This window comes from Mytilus californianus, unplaced genomic scaffold (assembly GCF_021869535.1).
Source record: "Mytilus californianus isolate M0D057914Y unplaced genomic scaffold, xbMytCali1.0.p SCAF_6, whole genome shotgun sequence".
NCBI lineage: Eukaryota > Metazoa > Mollusca > Bivalvia > Mytilida > Mytilidae > Mytilus > Mytilus californianus.
This window is the reverse complement of record NW_026262712.1, coordinates 10,198,554-10,218,096: the sequence shown is the minus strand read 5'-3', so window position 1 is coordinate 10,218,096 and position 19,543 is coordinate 10,198,554. Positions and strand designations below refer to the sequence as shown.

The window sequence follows — 19,543 nt, the reverse complement described above, 5'->3', positions numbered from 1 at the left end:
ACCTTTTTTTCTATAAAATACGAATATGTGCATCCTAAAGTGGCGGTAAAAGCAGAAGTAGAACCACGCATGTTATTTTTCATTAACGGCATTCTCAACACGTGTTTCCAAAACACAACGGTAACTTGTTGATTTGTTAAATTAAACTATGTGGGTTTTTCTGAGCTTCAAAAAGTAAAAAAATCTCTTACTTACTAGAAGAAGGACTGTAGTTATAGCAGCATTTCAAATTATATAAGTTTATTCTCCAGCTTAAATGTGAAGAATTGAGTACTGTCAGTCATAGTAATATGCTTGGCTGGTTTAGAAAAAAAATATATTGATCAAGCTATTTCATAAAAAAATTAATACTGGATAGACTTGTAGTTAAAATATACCGAGATTTAAAATAAAAACCAAAATTTTAAAATGGAAATCAGTTATTGTGTAATATATACTGTACACGTTATATCATATCCCAGCACCATGAGCATAGTCCTACCTACGGACGAATATAGGATAGAAAAGTCGCAGTACAAAAATTTACAATTCAGTTTTTAGTTTATTTTTTTAATAAGAAAAAAATTTGTCAAAATAATTTTTGAAATTTTTCTAGAACTTTTAGATATATGGCAACTTTACAAACAAAATTTATTCTGAAAAAATCAATAATGAAAAAATAATTGTAAAGATTACAATTTTTCAAAGTGGCTTGGTACTTCAATGGTTTCATTATGACACAGTGCAAATAGATATATCCTTTCCATGCAAAAAATTTGACATCAATTCATTACTCAAGGTTTAAATGAACTATTTCATAAATTGTAAAATGAATATATGCAAGTAACCAAAAATAAATTGTAGATATTTTTCCTTTTTTCAAACAAAATTCAACAAATAATATGTTTGACTTTTATACTATCAAATTTGTTACTTTGTGTCCTGTAACTTCCAGTACGTTTGCCACAGAGTCATATTATACAATTGTAATCTATGTCTGTGTCCTTAATCACAGGTCTATTTTATATGTAAATATATATCGTTGTTTTTTTTTGTTATTAGAAAATAAGATATAAAACCTCAATCGTAGAGATATAATAGCAATATAATTATTAAATAGGTTAAAATATCTAGGAGCATTTAAAACTACAACAAAAACCACTATATAAAATTTTTTGAAAAAATGGGTGTGCATTCCCAAATAACTTGTGTCCTAAATCCTAAATGTTATGATCACACCATATTTAAAAAAAAAATTATATCATACTGCTTTTAAAATGTTGACCCTTTTCTTTCATTTGAAATTTAAGCAATGACAAATAAATAACTAAACAAGAAAAATATTAATCCTCTCGATCACCTTTTGGTCCTTGAAATTAAAACAGTTCGTACTTTGACACCTACTGTTTAGTAAACATCCTGTAAGGTAATAAAGATCAAACAGTAGCTATTATCCCTCCACTCAAGTAATTAACAACTGGGTCATACAGAAACGCCACCTGTTGTTTGTAAAGTGATAAACTTTATAGTTTGATAATCAACATAATTAAAAAGGTATTACATATATATACCCAGTTTTTAACTTGCAATTAATTATTTTTATTACATGGAACAGTCAAAAGGTGATCGAGATGAATAACATTTTTCTTGTTTACTTATTTATTTGTCAAAATGTTATGCAACTTTACGTAAATAAAAACCATATTTGTTCTCGACTCAATAATTTTTTTTTTAATTAATTGACTGTCAATTTGACTCAGTTCTAAAATCAGGAACAATGTTTTCAGTTGAAAACTCAATGTTGAATTACCCCAACCCCATCTCCCCTTTTTCTATTGAAACACGTTATAAATACACTTCCCTTCTGAAACATATTTTGTTCCTTTTGACAAATTGATCATAACGAAGAATGAGCCTTGAAGGGGTAGCAAAATTCATTGGCAGTGATTTAAATCAACGATCAGAAGAAAGTTCATTCATTAAACAACGTTTAGATAAGCCGAAAAAGTGACCCACAGTACGTCACTTCCGGTAGATTTGGTTTTACTGCTGTTTCCGGAAGTAGTAGCCACGTCCACTTGTATTTGTAGTATTTGTATTCTTATCCATCTGGTGAGTTAAGCTTCTTTCTACTGATTTTTATAGTTCGTTTTTATGTTGTTCTGTAACACCACTGTCCAAGGTTAGGGGGAGGGTTGGGATCCCGCTAACATGTTTAACCCCACAACATTCTGTATGTATGTGCCTTTCCCAAGTCAGGAGCTTGTAATTTAGTGGTTGTCGTTTATTTATGTGTTGCATATTTGTTTTTCGTTCATTTTTTGTACATGAATAAGGCCGTTAGTTTTCTTGTTTGAATTGTTTTACATTGTAATTTCGGGCCTTTTATAGCTGACTGTGCGGTATGGGCTTTGCTCATTGTTGAATGCCGTACGGTGACCTATAGTTGTTAATTTCTGTGTCATTTGGTCTCTTGTGGAGAGTTGTCTCATTGGCAATCATACCACATCTTCTTTTTTATATTGATTGGATTTCCCTAAGGTAACAATAGTTGAACTTTATTTGCTATTATCTCTATTGTGGACCAAATTGTATGGAACGGCTTCACTGCCTTATAAGAAGAAACCATAATGACATGATGTGAATGTTGCTTACATCATGTAAAAACACTATGACATGATATGAATACATCATTACATGATATGAAAACATCATTACATGATATGAATACTTCATTACATGATATGAATACTTCATTACATGATATGAATACTTCTTTACATAATGTGAATTCTTCGTTACGTGGTTATGGTGGTGTAGTTACGTCTTTACATGATGTGGTTACGTCTTTACGTGATGTGGTTACGTCTTTACATGATGTAAAAACTTCATTACGTGATGTGGGTACATCTTAACATGATGCGATCACTTCATTACGTGATGTGGTTACTTCTTTATAAGAAACACATATGACGTTGTGTGAAAACTTCATCATGTGATGTCGTAACTTCTTTATAAGAAACGCATATGACGTTTTTGAACAGTTCTATTATTAATAATACGAAATTCGGCATTGATTCCCACGTCAGAACACAATAAGATTGAGTCTAGATAAAGCCGATACAGCAGACTTTGGTAGGATAGCGTTCCGACAGTATCTGATCATCCCGAATACGGCGACAGTTATTTAACCGATATCTGCAATCAGCGTCGGTTCACTGTCTGGTCACTGTCTGATCTCTGTCTGATCACATTCGTTGAATCGGGACGCTTTCTGGAAAGATTCGGTCGTTTTTGACCGTGCGAAAGATACAAGTCGGATTAGAACCGGATAGAAAAAGGGGTTAATTGGGACAAATTCGGCTGGAACCGGATGAATTAGGACGCTTCGTGATTGTTGTCGTGATTAAAAAATTGGGTTTTTTTAGAAATTTTAATTAAAGTTTGAATTTCGAGCCACGATTAACAGAATCTGATCAGTTTTTTGACAAATTTTAATCGGGAATGGTCCTGTCAAGGCTGTCTGTAAATTCGTGAATATATGATCCCGGCTTTAAACAGGAGTTATAATCCAATCGACACTGTGTAAACGCCACATAACCGAATCCCTATGTTTTGAATGTGCTCCCAGAGGCGGTCTTCCCTAGTCTTTCAAGAATTTAATTTAAACCCTTAATTATGCCTGAGAGGTTTCGTGTTCTTATAAAAATGTTTTGACATAACGAGGTGTTCACATAACGTCATATGTGTTTCTTATTAAGAAGTAACCACATCAGGGAATGAAGTTTTAACCTAACGTCATATGCTTTTCTTATAAAGAAGTAACCACATCACGTAATGAAGTTTTCGAATCATGTAAAGATGTACCCACATCACGAAATGAAGTTATCACATAATGTAAAGAAGTAACCGCATCACGTAATGAAGTTTTCACATTATGTAAAGACGTAACCACATTATTTAAAGACGTAACCACCTCATGTAACGAAGAATTCACATCATGTAAAGGAGTATTTATATCATGTGATGATGTATTCATATCATGTAATAGTGTGTTGACATGATGTAAGCAACATTGACATCATGTCATTGTGGTTTCTTCTTATAAGGCAGTGTTGGCGTTCCAAAAAATTGCATCAGTTTTTTTGCATTTGTTATCAATTATTTCGAACTTTAGAATAAGAATCACTTCTGTGCGTTTTAGTACCTCTTTAAAAGAAAAACGATGAATAGAAAGAAAAAGAAACAGTCAACAAATTACTACATAGAAAACTGAAGATTAAACTACGTGAAAGTCTGGTGCTTTTGCCAGTCTTATATATAACTACATTAGCGAGTGTAAGAAAATATTGATATATTTATTAAAATATGACAAGCATCAATTTAATGTCACATATTTGAATGCTTACTTGCACATCTGTCGTATGTGTATAAGTTGTATTGCACAACCTTCTCTTCTGATAGCATACCAGCAATATGTGTTGAATATATATATATGTAGGACTCAAATCTATTGTGGGTTCCAGATCTATGGCAGATTACAAATCTATGTTAGGATGGTATGCAAATATCTTGTAAACACATTTTTTCGATTCAAATTCTGATCATTTGTACAAAAAAGTAACGACTTGGCCATAAATTAGGAAACTAGAAAATGTGCCATAAATTTGGATTCCTAAAATTCTGCTAAAATTACACTTGGGATAGCATTACTTCAAATTAACATTATTATTTACCTCTTTGTGATGTATCCAACTTTTCTATTTTTTCTTCCAGTGAATCAATTCCGTCCTTTAGCACCTCGTTATCTTTTATGATATCCTGCAATTAACATATAACGTCGTTGATATTTTCATAATCTGAATTCTTTCATTATCCAAAATAGAAGTTTAATTTATGCATTGTTCGTGATTATGTACCTGTACGAATGATAAGTATGGAAATGTTCAAAACTTAAATGGTATGCGTATTCATAAATTCTATTGTCGGTTTTTTGTTTTTGTTTTTGTTAATGTTTTGTTTTTTACTAAAAACTCAATATAGAATTCACAAAATATTAGGATTTAATGATCACTACTCTGAACTCAATTTTTGGGTACATTTATATCTTTGTATATGCAAATTAAAGCTTCAAAACGGGAATAGTCCGAGTATTGGTAGGTTTTAATTCCTTACCTCCAAGAAGACAGCAACTAAAACAACACAAATAACTACCAAACCTATGGAAGTCAACATGCATATAGTTGTCAGCAATAGAAAGGGGTCTTAACAAAATTTTAAAGGTCCCAATATCCTAAAGTCGAAAAGAGATAAAAATCTCAACAACAAATTAAAAGTTCTACAATCAATAATAACTTGTGTTTAAGTAATACAACACTTTCAGACATGACAAAAGACAACACATGAAGACGTTTCTCATTTTGGACTTTTTTACTATACCTCATAGTTGCTAATCGTTCGTAAAAGAACCTTCTCATATTGACAAAACATCCTGCTATCTAATGGCTTATCACGAAGATCTAGAAGCATCTGTCTGTAATAATCTTCTTTGCCACAAACAGTCGCTATGTCAAGTATGGCATCTTCAGCTTCGCTCATAAATGTGTTGAATTCAGTACATGACATACTGGCTTTTTTCGCATGACCAAATGTTAAATTTCTAAGTTCAACTAATTTTTCTACCGATTTTCGTGTCGAGCAGGAGCACTGGATAATTATATTTTGAAGTTCAAAATGTATTTGCTGAACAGTTATACATTGTGAAGCTGTAAATGAACAGATACTCATGGCTCCAATTGCCGGTCTTTTCCGGTCATTTTCGCATGGCGGCAATGTGGAATTGAACATTTTCTTCCATTCGCTTTCCATGATTAGAGGAGCATTGCATGGTAAAATGAAGTCAGGTTGACACTTACAACATTTGGTATTGCTTTTCCATAGATGGTACAGGATATGCCTATTTGAGTTTAAGAACTGTTCAAGCGTCACACCTTTGAATGCCAAACAACTATACCAAAACATGTCAATGCAACAATTTATAAGAAGACATCGTGCTAGTGTTAAATCTAATACTGCTGTAGTGACACTATTTTTCGCATAACAACAACAAAAGTCACTGCGTCTTGTTGTTTTATGAACTGATAATTGTCTGTTTTTATCAAAAAGAAGTTCCATTTGAGACGCAAATAAAATTCTTTTCTTTCTTTGCAGAGGTCCCGGTCCACACTGACAGCATTTTGCATCATAATATAGATGATAGATGTCATGTTGGTTCTGATTCAGAAATTCCTCAAATGTTTGATTGTTGTTTTTCAGGTGTTGTTCTAAAAAACACTGCAAAACCTCTTTCGAGTGGTCAACTGTCAAAATTGAGTTCCTATAAAAGTTTTCCTCTTCTTTTAATGAAGACACCATCTCTGCAAGCAAATATGACCAATTTGTATTATATTGTTTTATTTGTCATTGAAATCCCAGTTGTAATATAGATAAATATCTAATTTCACTAATTCTGGAATTTTGGGTCTTTAATGCTCTTCGACTTTTGTTTTATTTTTTTGATTCATTGATCAGTCTGTTATAGACGAATCACGCATCTGGTGTACAAAGTTTTAATCCTGGTATGTATGATGAGTTTATGTATAGTAGTGCAGATTCACATACTTAAATGCAATATAAAAAACTTTGGTCACGAAAAGGTGTAGATATATACAGGGAACGAAATGATTTGTATACTTTTCAATGGACCTTTTTTTTTAAAATACAGTTTGGAAAAAAACGATAGTACATTCGTTTCTTATCCTTCTTTATATTTGAATGTTTTTCACTGTCAATGCATAAACCAACCCGAACATGTAAGATAATTAGTTACAAAACGAATGACGCCTTGATAAGTTGAAATGGAACATTGAAGGAAGTATTAGTAGATTTGCATTTACCTTTATCTGGCAAAACCTTTCGAATTATCGGACACTCAATACTTAGGCCTTACCTTATTGTTCGTTCTGTCTTGTCCTCTGTGAACTATTCGCCTCTAAAAATATATCCTTGTAATTGGTATTTATTATAAGAGGATTTTCCGTAATATAATCTTTAACAAAAGATTCTTAATAACGAAGTCAAATAACTTTAAATGTCTGAACAATGAACCCTTACCGGTTACCTTATTTATTTTAAACCGCATCTTTTATAAATTGTTTATCTCTAAAAAAATATCCTTGTAATTATTATTTTTATAACTGTTTTTTTTCTGAACGATCTTTTTAACAGAAACTGCTTAACAAATGAAGTCAAATAACTTTTAATGTCTGAACAAAGAACCCTTACCTGTTACCACCTGAATTTCTTTAATCCTCCTCTTCTGTGAACTACATATCTCTAAATTTATATCCTTGTAATTGTTATTTTTATAATTAGATTTTTCTTATATGGTATTTAACAAGATCGTATTAACAGCGACAAATCGATTTACTTTTAATATCTGATCAAGTTTTGTAATCTGTTTAATACATATCTCTAAAAAATATTCTTGTAAAAGTTATTTTCATAACTGTGGTTTTCTTCATATGGTCTTTAACAATTACTTCTTAACAATAACAAGGAAAGAAAACCTTTAAATATCTGAATAAATAAATGTTTGATTATTGTGTGATTTATGCTTTATTATAACCTGTTAACAAAAATCATTTAGTTTAGAAATTGTGAATAGTTATTGGAAAGCCATCATCAAACACAAATAAACAAATACAAACTCTTTGAGATCAGTGACAAAGAGAAAACATGATATGCAATAAACAAAAAGAAACAAACAACCAAAATACAGGAAAAACATATTCCTTAATGACAGAAAATAAAACAAAATATATATTCCTATACAATATTACTCTAATAAATCAGATTAATTCAATATTAATAAATTCATTGTCCCCTGTTCTCAGTTCTAATGGTTGTTTTATAAGGGACCGTGAACCATCCATTTCTTTTCAGGCTGATGAGTTAAGAATTTTTTATCTTATTTTTCTTGGCACACTTCTACTTGTGACATATTTAAAAAGGAACATTACAAAAGAAGAGAGGTGTTTTTTTTGCCACTATCCTCCTTAAGACGTGGCTGTAAGCAACTATGTTTTATCATTTTTGAAAGAAAGCAAAATGCTAATTATTTCAATTGAATAAGACGATGAATATTCGTTCACACATATACCGTATACCATATGTTTTAACTTATACACAAAGCTTATAACCACAAAATACAGATCAAGTTTGAATTTTGTTGATGTCATGTTTACCGTTCCAGGGTTATACCCAATTACAAATGGAAAAATTGCATAATTTTTCGTTCCCGTTCTCTAACCCAGTTTTGCCCCAATCAAATGTTATGAAACTTATAAACAATGCTTATTACCACAAAAAAAAATCAATTTCGAATTTATGTGTATAATGTCCCTTTAGAAAATAATATGCAAGCGTTGGCATCATTTGTATTCCATGGACACATTATCAGTTTAATTAATTTTAGTTTATAAAATAAATACATATTTCTTATCTAAGAATAATCACCACTTTAATACAATTTTGAATTTATCAAAACAAATAATGGAACGATTATATCCTTTCTCCAGGTGAGGAAATATTAACAATTATATAAGCCACGTGTTCAAAGTCAAATCAACTGGGATAGTTGGGTGTTGGTTCCTCAAATTGAAAACAAAACAAAAAAGGCATAGAATTAGAATTAAACACAATTTATATGATCCAATGAGACTTGAACACTTGTGAAATTTTAACATGTTTTCGTGGAGAATAAGCTCGAAATATGTCATTACGACATGTATTTTTTTCCAAAACCTTTTAAACTGCAAGGTATCAGTTTCATTACAGAAACCTTCAAATAAAACGCACAGTTAAATGCGATACATGAAATTGTTTTCCAATGTGTGTCGAAACTATAGTATTGAGGTACAGAGTTGAAAATAATAGTTAGTACTAAGATACTAATCGTTATTATGACTATTTAATGATAGGAAAGACTTCCTTGATTATTCTTTCAATCTAGAATAAACTTCTTATTCGCCTCGTTTACGAACAAGACGTTACATCATCTCTGTATTTTCAGCAGACACATTATTCCAAAAATACATCCTTGTAATTTTTATGTTTTCCCTATTATATGGTATGCCAGATTCTATTTAAATTCTCACGAGTTTGTTCTGTTCACGAATGATACATGCAATCTATGTTATTAGGTCTTTCCACTATTCTGTGGAAAGACCTATTGTATTTGTTCTGATTATTTTTTCTTCTTCTTCAATCAAATTTGTTACGTGCCCTGTTTTGTGGTTTGGCAAGATGTCGCTTAGATTTTTTGCATATGATATCGAACAGTTATTGCGTTTTTGAGACTGACACTGTTTTCTTTATGGTTAGATTTCCCCCGTAACCGTAAAAAAAGCGACAAATTTGTTTTACCAAATTGCTCGCTATATCCTCAGGATTTTTGACGGAAGCGATACGAAGACTCCATACGAGATTTATTTCCCTAATGCATTTGAAATAAGTGACATGCATTTTATACTGGTTAACCATAAGTGATAGAGACCTAGGTTTTGTTGATTTGAGGTCCTTGGTCCAAGAAATAGGTCAAAGGTCAAGGTCAAAATAATTTTTTTTACTTTTCTTATTCCATGATATCCTCTGTCACTTTTAAAGATATATATAATAGAACTAGTGCAAAATGTTTGCCTAATTGTGATTAAGATATGATACATTGGTCTGAAACAATCCACTGACACCTTATTAGACTTTTTGGACCTGAAATGCACTTATTTCATATTAAAGTACCTACAAACAAAAATCGTTTTTAAATATGCATACGTAAACCTATCATTTGAGACCGGAAGTGAATTTTACTAAACCGGAATAACCTAATATCTCCCTTATTACAGGCAAAAGTATATAGAAAATATATATTTGTGGGAGCAGTATAACTAAAGCTAACATGTGAGACCATAAGTGTCATTTTTTAAACCGGAAGTTGACAATTATCTTCCTTAGTTCAGGCCAAAAAATATAAAAACATTTATTTATTGAATCAGTATGAAGAAACCTATGCTTGGACGCCACATGTAACTTTGAGTAAACCGAATGTAGCTTCTCATCAATAATTTATAAAATTGATGTGGAAAGACCTTCAATTGTTCTCTGAACAATTGGTTATTAATTTCTTTATGTATGCTATTTGTTTTTGTATTCGAAATGCGAGCAGTAAAGATTGACTACTGTATTAAAATCCATAAAAAGTCAAGGAAATTCAGGAACATCATTATAGTCACAAATTATCAGTTTCATTATGTAAACTTGTGTATTTTTTCATGTTGTACTATTTAATGGTTACGTTGGAATTCATGATTTTGAAAATTGTGTTAACTGCTGTATCACTAGCCTATCAACACTGGGATAGTGAGTTCGAATGCCCCACGTGCGGGTGAAAAAGAAATAATAATTTTTATTTTTATAACTGGATTTCCCCCTACATGGCCTTTTATAATAATTTTTTTATAAATCTACCTGATATACCTAATGACAAGTCAAAATGCTTTAAATATTCTAAATATGTAAAATTTAATGTCATTACAGATTTAAAAAATTAAATTATTGTGTCTCTTGTGGAGAGTTGTCTCATTGGCAATCATACCACTTCTTCTTTTTTATATATCTCATTCGGAAACAATAGGAATTATCTTTGGATAAAAAATCATAATGATTTATACAATGGAACTGTAAACTAAATATGATGAGATGTATTCATTTTTGATTTACATTTCAAGACAATGTCATAAATAATTTTGCGTATGTATCTTTCTACCTTTTATTCAAAATAGACTTGTGAACTGTTTACCATTTTACATTGTTTCCGTCAGAATTATGATATGTGTGTTTGCGTTAGGTTTTACAATATCGCAGTTAATATAGGAACACTATATGATTACCTTAAAGATAAATAGATGGACATCACGAAAACATGAAAATAGTATCAAGAAAAAAATAAAAACGTCAATGTATAGTTAAAGCGTACGAATCGCATTATTTTATGATTTACCTTAATCAAGAACGTTCAATGCCGGCAGTGTGAAAACCAAGGACGTAACAGAACCTTTTTTTTTTTAAAAGAGCTATCCGACCAAATTAATGCCCCGCCGTGACGGTCGAGCTCTGAACAGTTGGGGCAAGTATGGACACATCATTCAAAATTAATGCAGCTCTGAATTTGATTCCTATTAAATAGTTAACACATCATGGGTTTCTGACACAGAATAAATGTGGTGAGAGAACTAAAAAATTTGAAATTGTAATTTTACCTATTATGTTTCATTACCCAAAATCTGAATTCACCATGAGGTTCAGCATATCAAAGAGCCCCTTCGATTCAATTTCCATCATAATTAAACAAAGTTTAAGTTTGGACCCTTTGAACTTAAAGTAGACCAATTTGAAAACCGGTTCCAAAATCTAAAATCTAAATACACGAGTAGATTCGAAATATTAAAGAACACTAATAATTCAACTTTGATGGAATCAAACAAAGTTTAATGTTAACCTTTAGAATTTAATAAGGGCCAATTCAAAAACTGTGACCTAAACCAACGTTGTAATTGCACAATTAGATTCAGCATAGTAAAGAATCCCAAGAATTCAAGACTTTGAATTATACCCCCATAGCAATTGGTCAAGAAATAGTCAATTTATACAGTAAATATTACAAAAGTACTTTTTGGTCCCTTATTCATAAATCGTTATGGTCATAACCCTAAAAAACCTTTTTTATGTGGTTTGAAACTATGGTACAATTTTATAGCAATACTAGTTTTTTGTGTCCTTAATTCCTAAACGGTTTGGCCCACGACCCCCAAAATCAATCTCAACTTTCCTATTAAAGTATGGAACCTTGTGGTAAAATTTAATTATGATCCATACTCTTATACACAAATGTTTGTTCTGAAGCATGAAAAAAGCTGATGTTGTCCCCTTTATGGCTTCTTATTTCTAAACATTTATGCCAATGATTCCCCAAAATAAATCCCAACTTTCCTATTGTGGTATGGAACCTAATGCTATAAAATATAATATCGATCCATACACGTATACTCAAGTTATTGTCGGTGAACCATGTAATTAATTGGTTTTGTTGCCCCATTTTGCCCCAATTCCTAAACATCTACAATAATAACCCACAAAATCAACTCTTCAGTCTTCCAATTGTAACATTGAACCTTGTGCTAAAATTTACTAGAGATCCAAACACTTATTGGACATTTTAACATATTTTGTCTGTTTGTTAGTTTTTGTCACACATCGTTGCCACTGTAATGGACTTTTATGCCACTGGCATACAAGTGAGAGGTTCAGCTAGCTATTAACCAGGGTTAAAAAGAAAATATCAAAAATACCGAACTCCGCAGAAAATTCTAAAAGTAAAGTCTCTAAGCAAAATCAAAAGCTCACACAGAACAAACGAATGGATAAATTTTAAAAAGAAGATGTGGTATAACGGCCAATGAGACAACTCTCCATAAGAGACCAAATGACACAGTAATTAACAACTATAGGTCATATCATATTCCTGACTTGGTACAGACATTGTCTTAATATGCAGAAAATACAAATCAAAATAACTAATAATAGACTTCAGGTGTATAAAAATACAAATATAACCCCACTGTTCATGTTATAAGCATGGACGTCTGCATCGTAACAATTATTGACTCAGAAAGTTGAAAGCCTAAGGTACAAAATATTGAACTCCCTAGTCCAGCAACAGGGAGTAGAACTTCAAAACCATATACAAGCGAATTCAACTTACAAAAGCTTTTTGTACATCTTAAGAAATATTTGTTACAGTTTTTTTTTTTAGTTTCCCAGACTTCTAGTAATTAAAGTAATTCACGATCCTCAAGGAAACAAAGTTTCGGAAAAGGGTGCTATTTCATAAACTCACGCATTCAACGAGTTCACTGTAACATAGAAATAATTGTAAGGCCTGTCGTGAACCAGAGTCGGTATTTTTCCATTCATGACAAAACATGAATCTAAAGACGACGATTTATTATTAATGGTTTTACCATGTTTACCAGGGAGAGGTGTAAATCAGCTCGTGTGATTGAAAAGGGGTACAAGGTACTACCAGTAAAAGGATGTGTATCACTCGGTTGGCATTATTTCTTTTCGCAGTATTAATTTTCTGAGCTCAGTTCAGTGTTATGTATTACGTAGGAGAGTGAGATTTATAATCAGACAAATCAGAATGAATAATTTATCATTATCTTCATAATAACCGTTTGCATTAGGTATTGATCTGGTGTATTTTATATCCCTTTGAAACAATTATTGACCAGAAAATCACCTCAAATTTGATAAACCAGAAAACAAATAAATGCAATAAGATTCTTGTTGTTTGAAATTTGTTTTAAGATATATTCTGCCTACTGAAATGTATATAGCATTTTTCGATATAAGCATGTAAAGGAACGAAACTTATATTGAAAAACAGTTCGGAAAACGCCTGTACATTCGTTTGTTATCTCGATTTGATATTGGCTTCTTTTTCAATGTCATATAGAAATAGAAATAGAAATACTTTATTAATCCAATAATGGACCCTTGCGGGTTTTAAATTTCATACAATGATTACAATGATTTTTGTTATGACAATGAAATGATAACAAAATAATAATATATATATACCAAACGTATTGGTTGAAGTACTAGTGAATTGATCAACCATCATAAAACTTAGAAGGTAAAAAGGGCTCATTTTTGGGGCCCTTTATAGCTTGCTGTTCGATGTGAGCTAAGGTTCCGTGTTGAAAATCGTACTTTGACCTATAATGATTTACTTTTACAAATAGTGACTTGAAAGGAGAGTTGTCTCATTGGCATTCATACCACATCTTCTTATATCTACTTACCTTTCTTTTAAGCCTTGTCTTTTGTGAATATTTTATTCCAAGAGGATCTTTCCTCTAATATATATATGTATACCAAACGACACATATAAAGATTTAAAATCCAGTTATTATCTTTTCTGTCTTGTCTCTGTGAACTATTTCTTTCTGAACATATATCCTTGTAATGATTTATTTATATAACTGGGGTTTTCCTATAATGGTTCAAAGTTTATAGACTGGGTTTTTAAAAATCTTAATAATGTATCTACAAGGATAATCAAAATTGTTTTAAATGTCTGATCAAATGATTAAACAAAATACAGGTATAAAAGTATTGGCCATTGTTGATAGTCATTGAAATCATCATCACTCAACATTTACATTACCTTTAAATATGGAACGCCTCAGCTGTCTTATGTGGAACTCTGATATTACTTTATGTTGTTTTATTATTACTTGATGATATTTTGTCTTTACTTAATATGGTTTTGACATTACGTAATGATGTTTTGATATAACTCAATATGGAATAGTCATTACTTAATGATATTTCGATATTACACGATATGGTTTCGTATTGACTTGATATAGTTTTGTCATTACTCAATATGGTTTCGTTTGTCATTACTCGATGTGGTTTCACCATTATTTAATGTGGTTGTGACATTAGTCAATGTGGTTTTAACATTACTTGATGTGAATGTGACTTAACGTTATGCAGGTGTTTCATTACATAATGTGGTTTTGTTATTTCGTAATGATGATTTGCCTATTCTTTATATGGTTTTAACATTACGTAATGATATTTCAAAATTTGACGATTTTACACTACATGATGTGTTTGTTTCATTATCTGATGTGGTCCTGTCATTCTTTGATGTGGTTATCCCATTACTTGATGAGGTAAAACCACGTGACCAATTCGGAAAAAAATATGTTCTATTTTTAAACAGATTTCAATATATCATTTGTTTAATGTGTTTTGGATGGGTATCGCTATCCATTGAGTTAAAGTTCAAATTAAAGTTCGAGTGGTTGTTCAGAGTTATTTAGTATGAAAAAGGTAACCGGCAGACAATAATAAGAAAAAAAGTATTAAAAAGTTTACAGTATTTCTCACATAATTGGGATATCCCCAAACCACTTTGTCTTGTTGTTTTTATCCTAAGTTCTCAAACGGAAGCAGTATTTTTGTAATAAATTTGTAAAATATTCCACGGAACCCTATGTCTCGCCTGATATTGCTGCTGTAAGTGTAAAAGCGTCATGTTGATCGGCTGTACATTTATCTATACATTTATCGGTAAAAACAAAATTAAAAAAAAATGTTTTTCTGTAGATGCTTTTTCTTGAAAAACTCCTATACTCCTATACAAGTTTTAAAACACTTCATGGAGGTTTACAATTCTATCATGTCAAAACAGTTTAATTCGGTTTTAAATAGATAGATAGGTAGGTAGGTAGATAGATAGATAGATAGATAGATAGATAGATAGATAGATAGATAGATAGATAGATAGATAGATAGATAGATAGATAGATAGATAGATAGATAGATAGATAGATAGATAGATAGATAGATAGATAGATAGATAGATAGATAGATAGATAGATAGATAGATAGATAGATAGATAGATAGATAGATAGATAGATAGATAGATAGATAGATAGATAGATAGATAGATAGATAGATAGATAGATAGATAGATAGATAGATAGATAGATAGATAGATAGATAGATAGATAGATAGATAGATAGATAGATAGATAGATTTTTTTTTTTGTACTGAGCGACAATACTATAAAATACCGAATTTTTTTTAGCGTAAATGATCATTTGAACTTATACAAATATCAATCTTTTATTTGTAATCAATTGAATTCCCTGATCTACCTTGCACTAATTGAAAAATAAACTTTTTGGAATATCTGTTTCACATGTGACGACGGACATGTTCCAGTGGTCGTAACCATAATACCGTCATATTTTTCTTGAATGTGAACTACCAAATAAAACCAAATCACTGGGTTTGTACTTTCTCGAATAACACGACGGGTGCCTTTCTGGAGCATCCGAGATCACCCCGATGGATTTATATTACCCAGTCATACCGATCTATTGAGTCAGCCAAATGAAACTGTTTTGTATGCCACCGCAACTGAAAGTTGGGGGGGGGGGGCATATTGTTTTACCCCTCTCCGTCCGTCCGTCCGTCCGTCCCTTTATGGGTATAAAGTTATTCCGCATAACTCCTCCTACAGTTTGAATCCTAGGAAGTTTTCTCTTTACTGTCTGTTTGTACATATATTGAAGGTGTGCATGAGGTCAGGGTTTAGTGTTTATTAATATTTGCTCTTTTGGGAGATAGTTGAACTTTGTAATTTTTTGGGAAATTTACTTGCATAAGAAGAGCGTTTCCAGATAACTCCTCCTACAGTTTGAATGCTAGGAAGTTTTCGCTCTGCTGGCTGTTCGTACATATATTGAAGGTGTGCATGTGGTCAGTGTTTTTATTTTTATTATCTTTTGCTCTTTTGGGAGATAATTGAACTTTTTTTTTGTCATTTTTGGGGTATAAGCGGTTAAATGAGTTGAGTGCGGGGAATCACTTTGTCTAGTTTACATTTTTTTCTCGTGTTGTGCTGTTACACAAGTGTAACAGTCCGATGTAAGGTTAGGATTTAGCGCTCACATACATGTTAAACTCCGCCACGTGCACTTTCTTTATGTACCTGCCCCAAGTCAGTTCAATTGTTGACGTTGTATAAATGTGTGTCATTTTTTTTTTGTAGATTGTTTAAATATAAATAAGACCGTTTGTTTTTTCGTTTGAATTTTTTCACATGGTGCATGGTGGCCTTTTATAGCTGACTATATGGTGTGTTGAAGGCTGTACGGTTGCCTATATATGATTTCTTACATCCACTGCATTTAAACTCTGGTGGATAGTTGTCTCATTGTCAATAACACCACAACTTACTTTATTTTAACTTTTATGTTGCGTTTTGTATACTGTAACATTTTTATCTTTTGTACGCATACCCCGGAGCCCTCTTTTCGGAATCCCGAGCAAAACTTGAGTCCTTGTTCCGCGATAGAAAATTTAATTACGAACTCATATAAGATAGCACGAATTTCAACTCAAAATCTTAATTAATCTAAATGAGACTTAAATTCTAATCTTACTCAAACTCAAATTTAATGGTGTAACTTGAACTCTACCTTTAAATGTGACTCAAACTTGAAGTCCAACTCGAAACTCAATGCTAACTAAAACTTTAATTCTAATAATGACTTGAATTCGGAATCGGAGACTAACTCAAAGTTCTACTCAAACAGTAACCCTAACTTTAATTTGAACTCTAATTCGATGGATGGCCACACTCATCCAAGGCACATACAACATGGAAATCTATCTAAAAATAGAACAGGTTTTTTCCGAATTGGTCACGTGATTTTACCTCATCAAGTAATGGGATAACCACATCAAAGAATGACAGGACCACATCAAATAATGAAACAAACACATCGTGTAGCGTAAAATCGTCAAATTTTGAAACATCATTACGTAATGTTAAAACCATATAAAGAATAGGCAAATCATCATTACAAAATAACAAAACCACATCATGTAATGAAACAATTACATAACGTTAAGTCACATTCACATCAAGTAATGTTAAAACCACATTGACTAATGTCACAACCACATTAAATAATGGTGAAACCACATCGAGTAATGACAAAACCATATTGAGTAATGACAAAACTATATCAAGTCAATACGAAACCATATCGTGTAATATCGAAATATCATTAAGTAATGACTATTCCATATTGAGTTATATCAAAACATCATTACGTAATGTCAAAACCATATTAAGTAAAGACAAAATATCATCAAGTAATAATAAAACAACATAAAGTAATATCAGAGTTCCACATAAGACAGCTGAGGCGTTCCATATTTAAATGTTAAGAAAGTATGAGGGTAATAATCGCGACAAAAATGCTACTTCGATTATTCAGATATGCATATACGTGCTTCATAATAAGACAAAATCGAACGCTTCACTTTAAATAGGAATTAATAAGATTCAGTCTAAAGAAAAGGATTCAATTCGATTACAATTTGTGACAAAACAGTCGCGGAAATATTGGTATGTAAGATTTCCAGGTGTCTCCTTTAATTGGCTGGCATTACAGTGTCTAATTAATTTTCATAAAATTTAACATTTTATTCAATTCAAATTAGGATTTTGACCATACCTTACAAAATAACAGAGATACGAATAATAGTAATACAGAAATAACGATGACTTGCTTCAACAGATAGCTAGTTTGTTTTTCATTTGAACTTCAAGTATAAAGGTGTGTTGTTTGCGATGACTTCTAATACTATGTATAGTTTTTAAACAAAAATTCCACTTGATTACTTAATACATGGACAGTTATTGGTAGTCGAAAAAGTATTAACAAACATATCGAACTCCAAGGTAAATTCAAAAAGGGGAAGTCCATAAAACCGGATAAATTAAACATAGGAAGCTATTAAACCAAGAGTTCCAAAAAGTAAAGTTGAAATTATCCCTTCGTTAATTTTACGGCCAGCATCACGAGTTGCTTGTGTTTAACAGATGACGACGGATGTGTGCCAAGTAATGAAAGAAGACTAAAATCCGGGTTACAGACTAAAACCGTGGGAATAAAAGGAAAACAACGGAATAACAGAAAACACTGAACTGCAACAACAAAAAAACGGCAACATACGTAGAAACAGACTATTTGATAACATTTGCCATATTCCTGACTTGGCACAGCACATTTTAAGAAAAAAAAGAAGGCTATACTTGTGTAAAATTCCTACTGCACCCTCTGTCTTTAGAATATTTACTAATTAAAATGCATTTTAGTGCTTTTGGTCTGATTTTTGTTTGAAGGAAGACCACTTCAGTATCCGGATGGGGACAGGATAACTTAGTTGCGAGCAATATATTTTTTTACAACTGTTGTTCGACCAGTTTAACTATTTCGTACAGCAGCATTTGTGTTTACTTTTGAACATACTACAGATTGTCCATTTTTATTCTTTAACAAGCCCCATCCCGCCATAAAAATCAAGATTTGGTATTGGTTCTAATTGAATTATATTGTTCATGTTGTACATGTAATTTACACGAAATGATTGAACATTAGCATGATAAGTGCAGAATTACGAAGGCTGAATGTATGGGTTTGATTTTAAATTCAAGTGAAATTATTATATGCATATCAGGATGATAAACTGTAAATGTTAAGAAGCAAAACATTTATCCTTGCAACAGGCCACCAACAGACCTTTCAAAGAGTTGTTGCAGGCATTCTGCAATGTGAAGAGACCATGGTACTTCTCTCGACCTGGCGTGGTTTTGTAAGTACATACTGGCCACACAAACGCTCCCCTTTGGCAAGCCTTTTAATGTCGGTCAGATTAAGTTCGGATCATTTCCAATACGTAGTCACGGGTTTTGAATTGAGGTGCATTTATTTATCATAATGCCACATACCAATTATATCTGACTGACCACGGATGGGTGTATTCACTCTGAACTTAGTACAGATCTCAATATGAGTTGACAATTA

At 31.7% G+C, this 19,543-nt stretch overlaps 3 protein-coding genes across 3 annotated transcripts in view; 1 reads left to right on the top strand and 2 right to left on the bottom strand.

Annotated features, from left to right (window-relative positions):
• The window catches only part of LOC127705286 (uncharacterized), a 42,466-nt gene extending 36,075 nt beyond the window's left edge, over nucleotides 1–6,391 (bottom strand). Inside the window, exons 1-2 of the mRNA XM_052209605.1 lie at nucleotides 5,419–6,391; nucleotides 4,716–4,800 (exon numbers count right to left, since the gene is read on the bottom strand). Of these exons, the coding sequence (XP_052065565.1) occupies nucleotides 4,716–4,800; nucleotides 5,419–6,153 (820 nt within the window). The 5' untranslated portion in view covers nucleotides 6,154–6,391. The remainder of the gene's footprint in view (nucleotides 1–4,715; nucleotides 4,801–5,418) is intronic.
• Nucleotides 1–19,543, top strand: part of LOC127705292 (di-N-acetylchitobiase-like) — a 393,977-nt gene that overhangs the window by 317,486 nt on the left and 56,948 nt on the right. The gene's annotated exons all lie outside the window — the stretch shown is intronic.
• The window catches only part of LOC127705295 (myotrophin-like), an 85,164-nt gene that overhangs the window by 48,829 nt on the left and 16,792 nt on the right, over nucleotides 1–19,543 (bottom strand). The window lies entirely within an intron of this gene.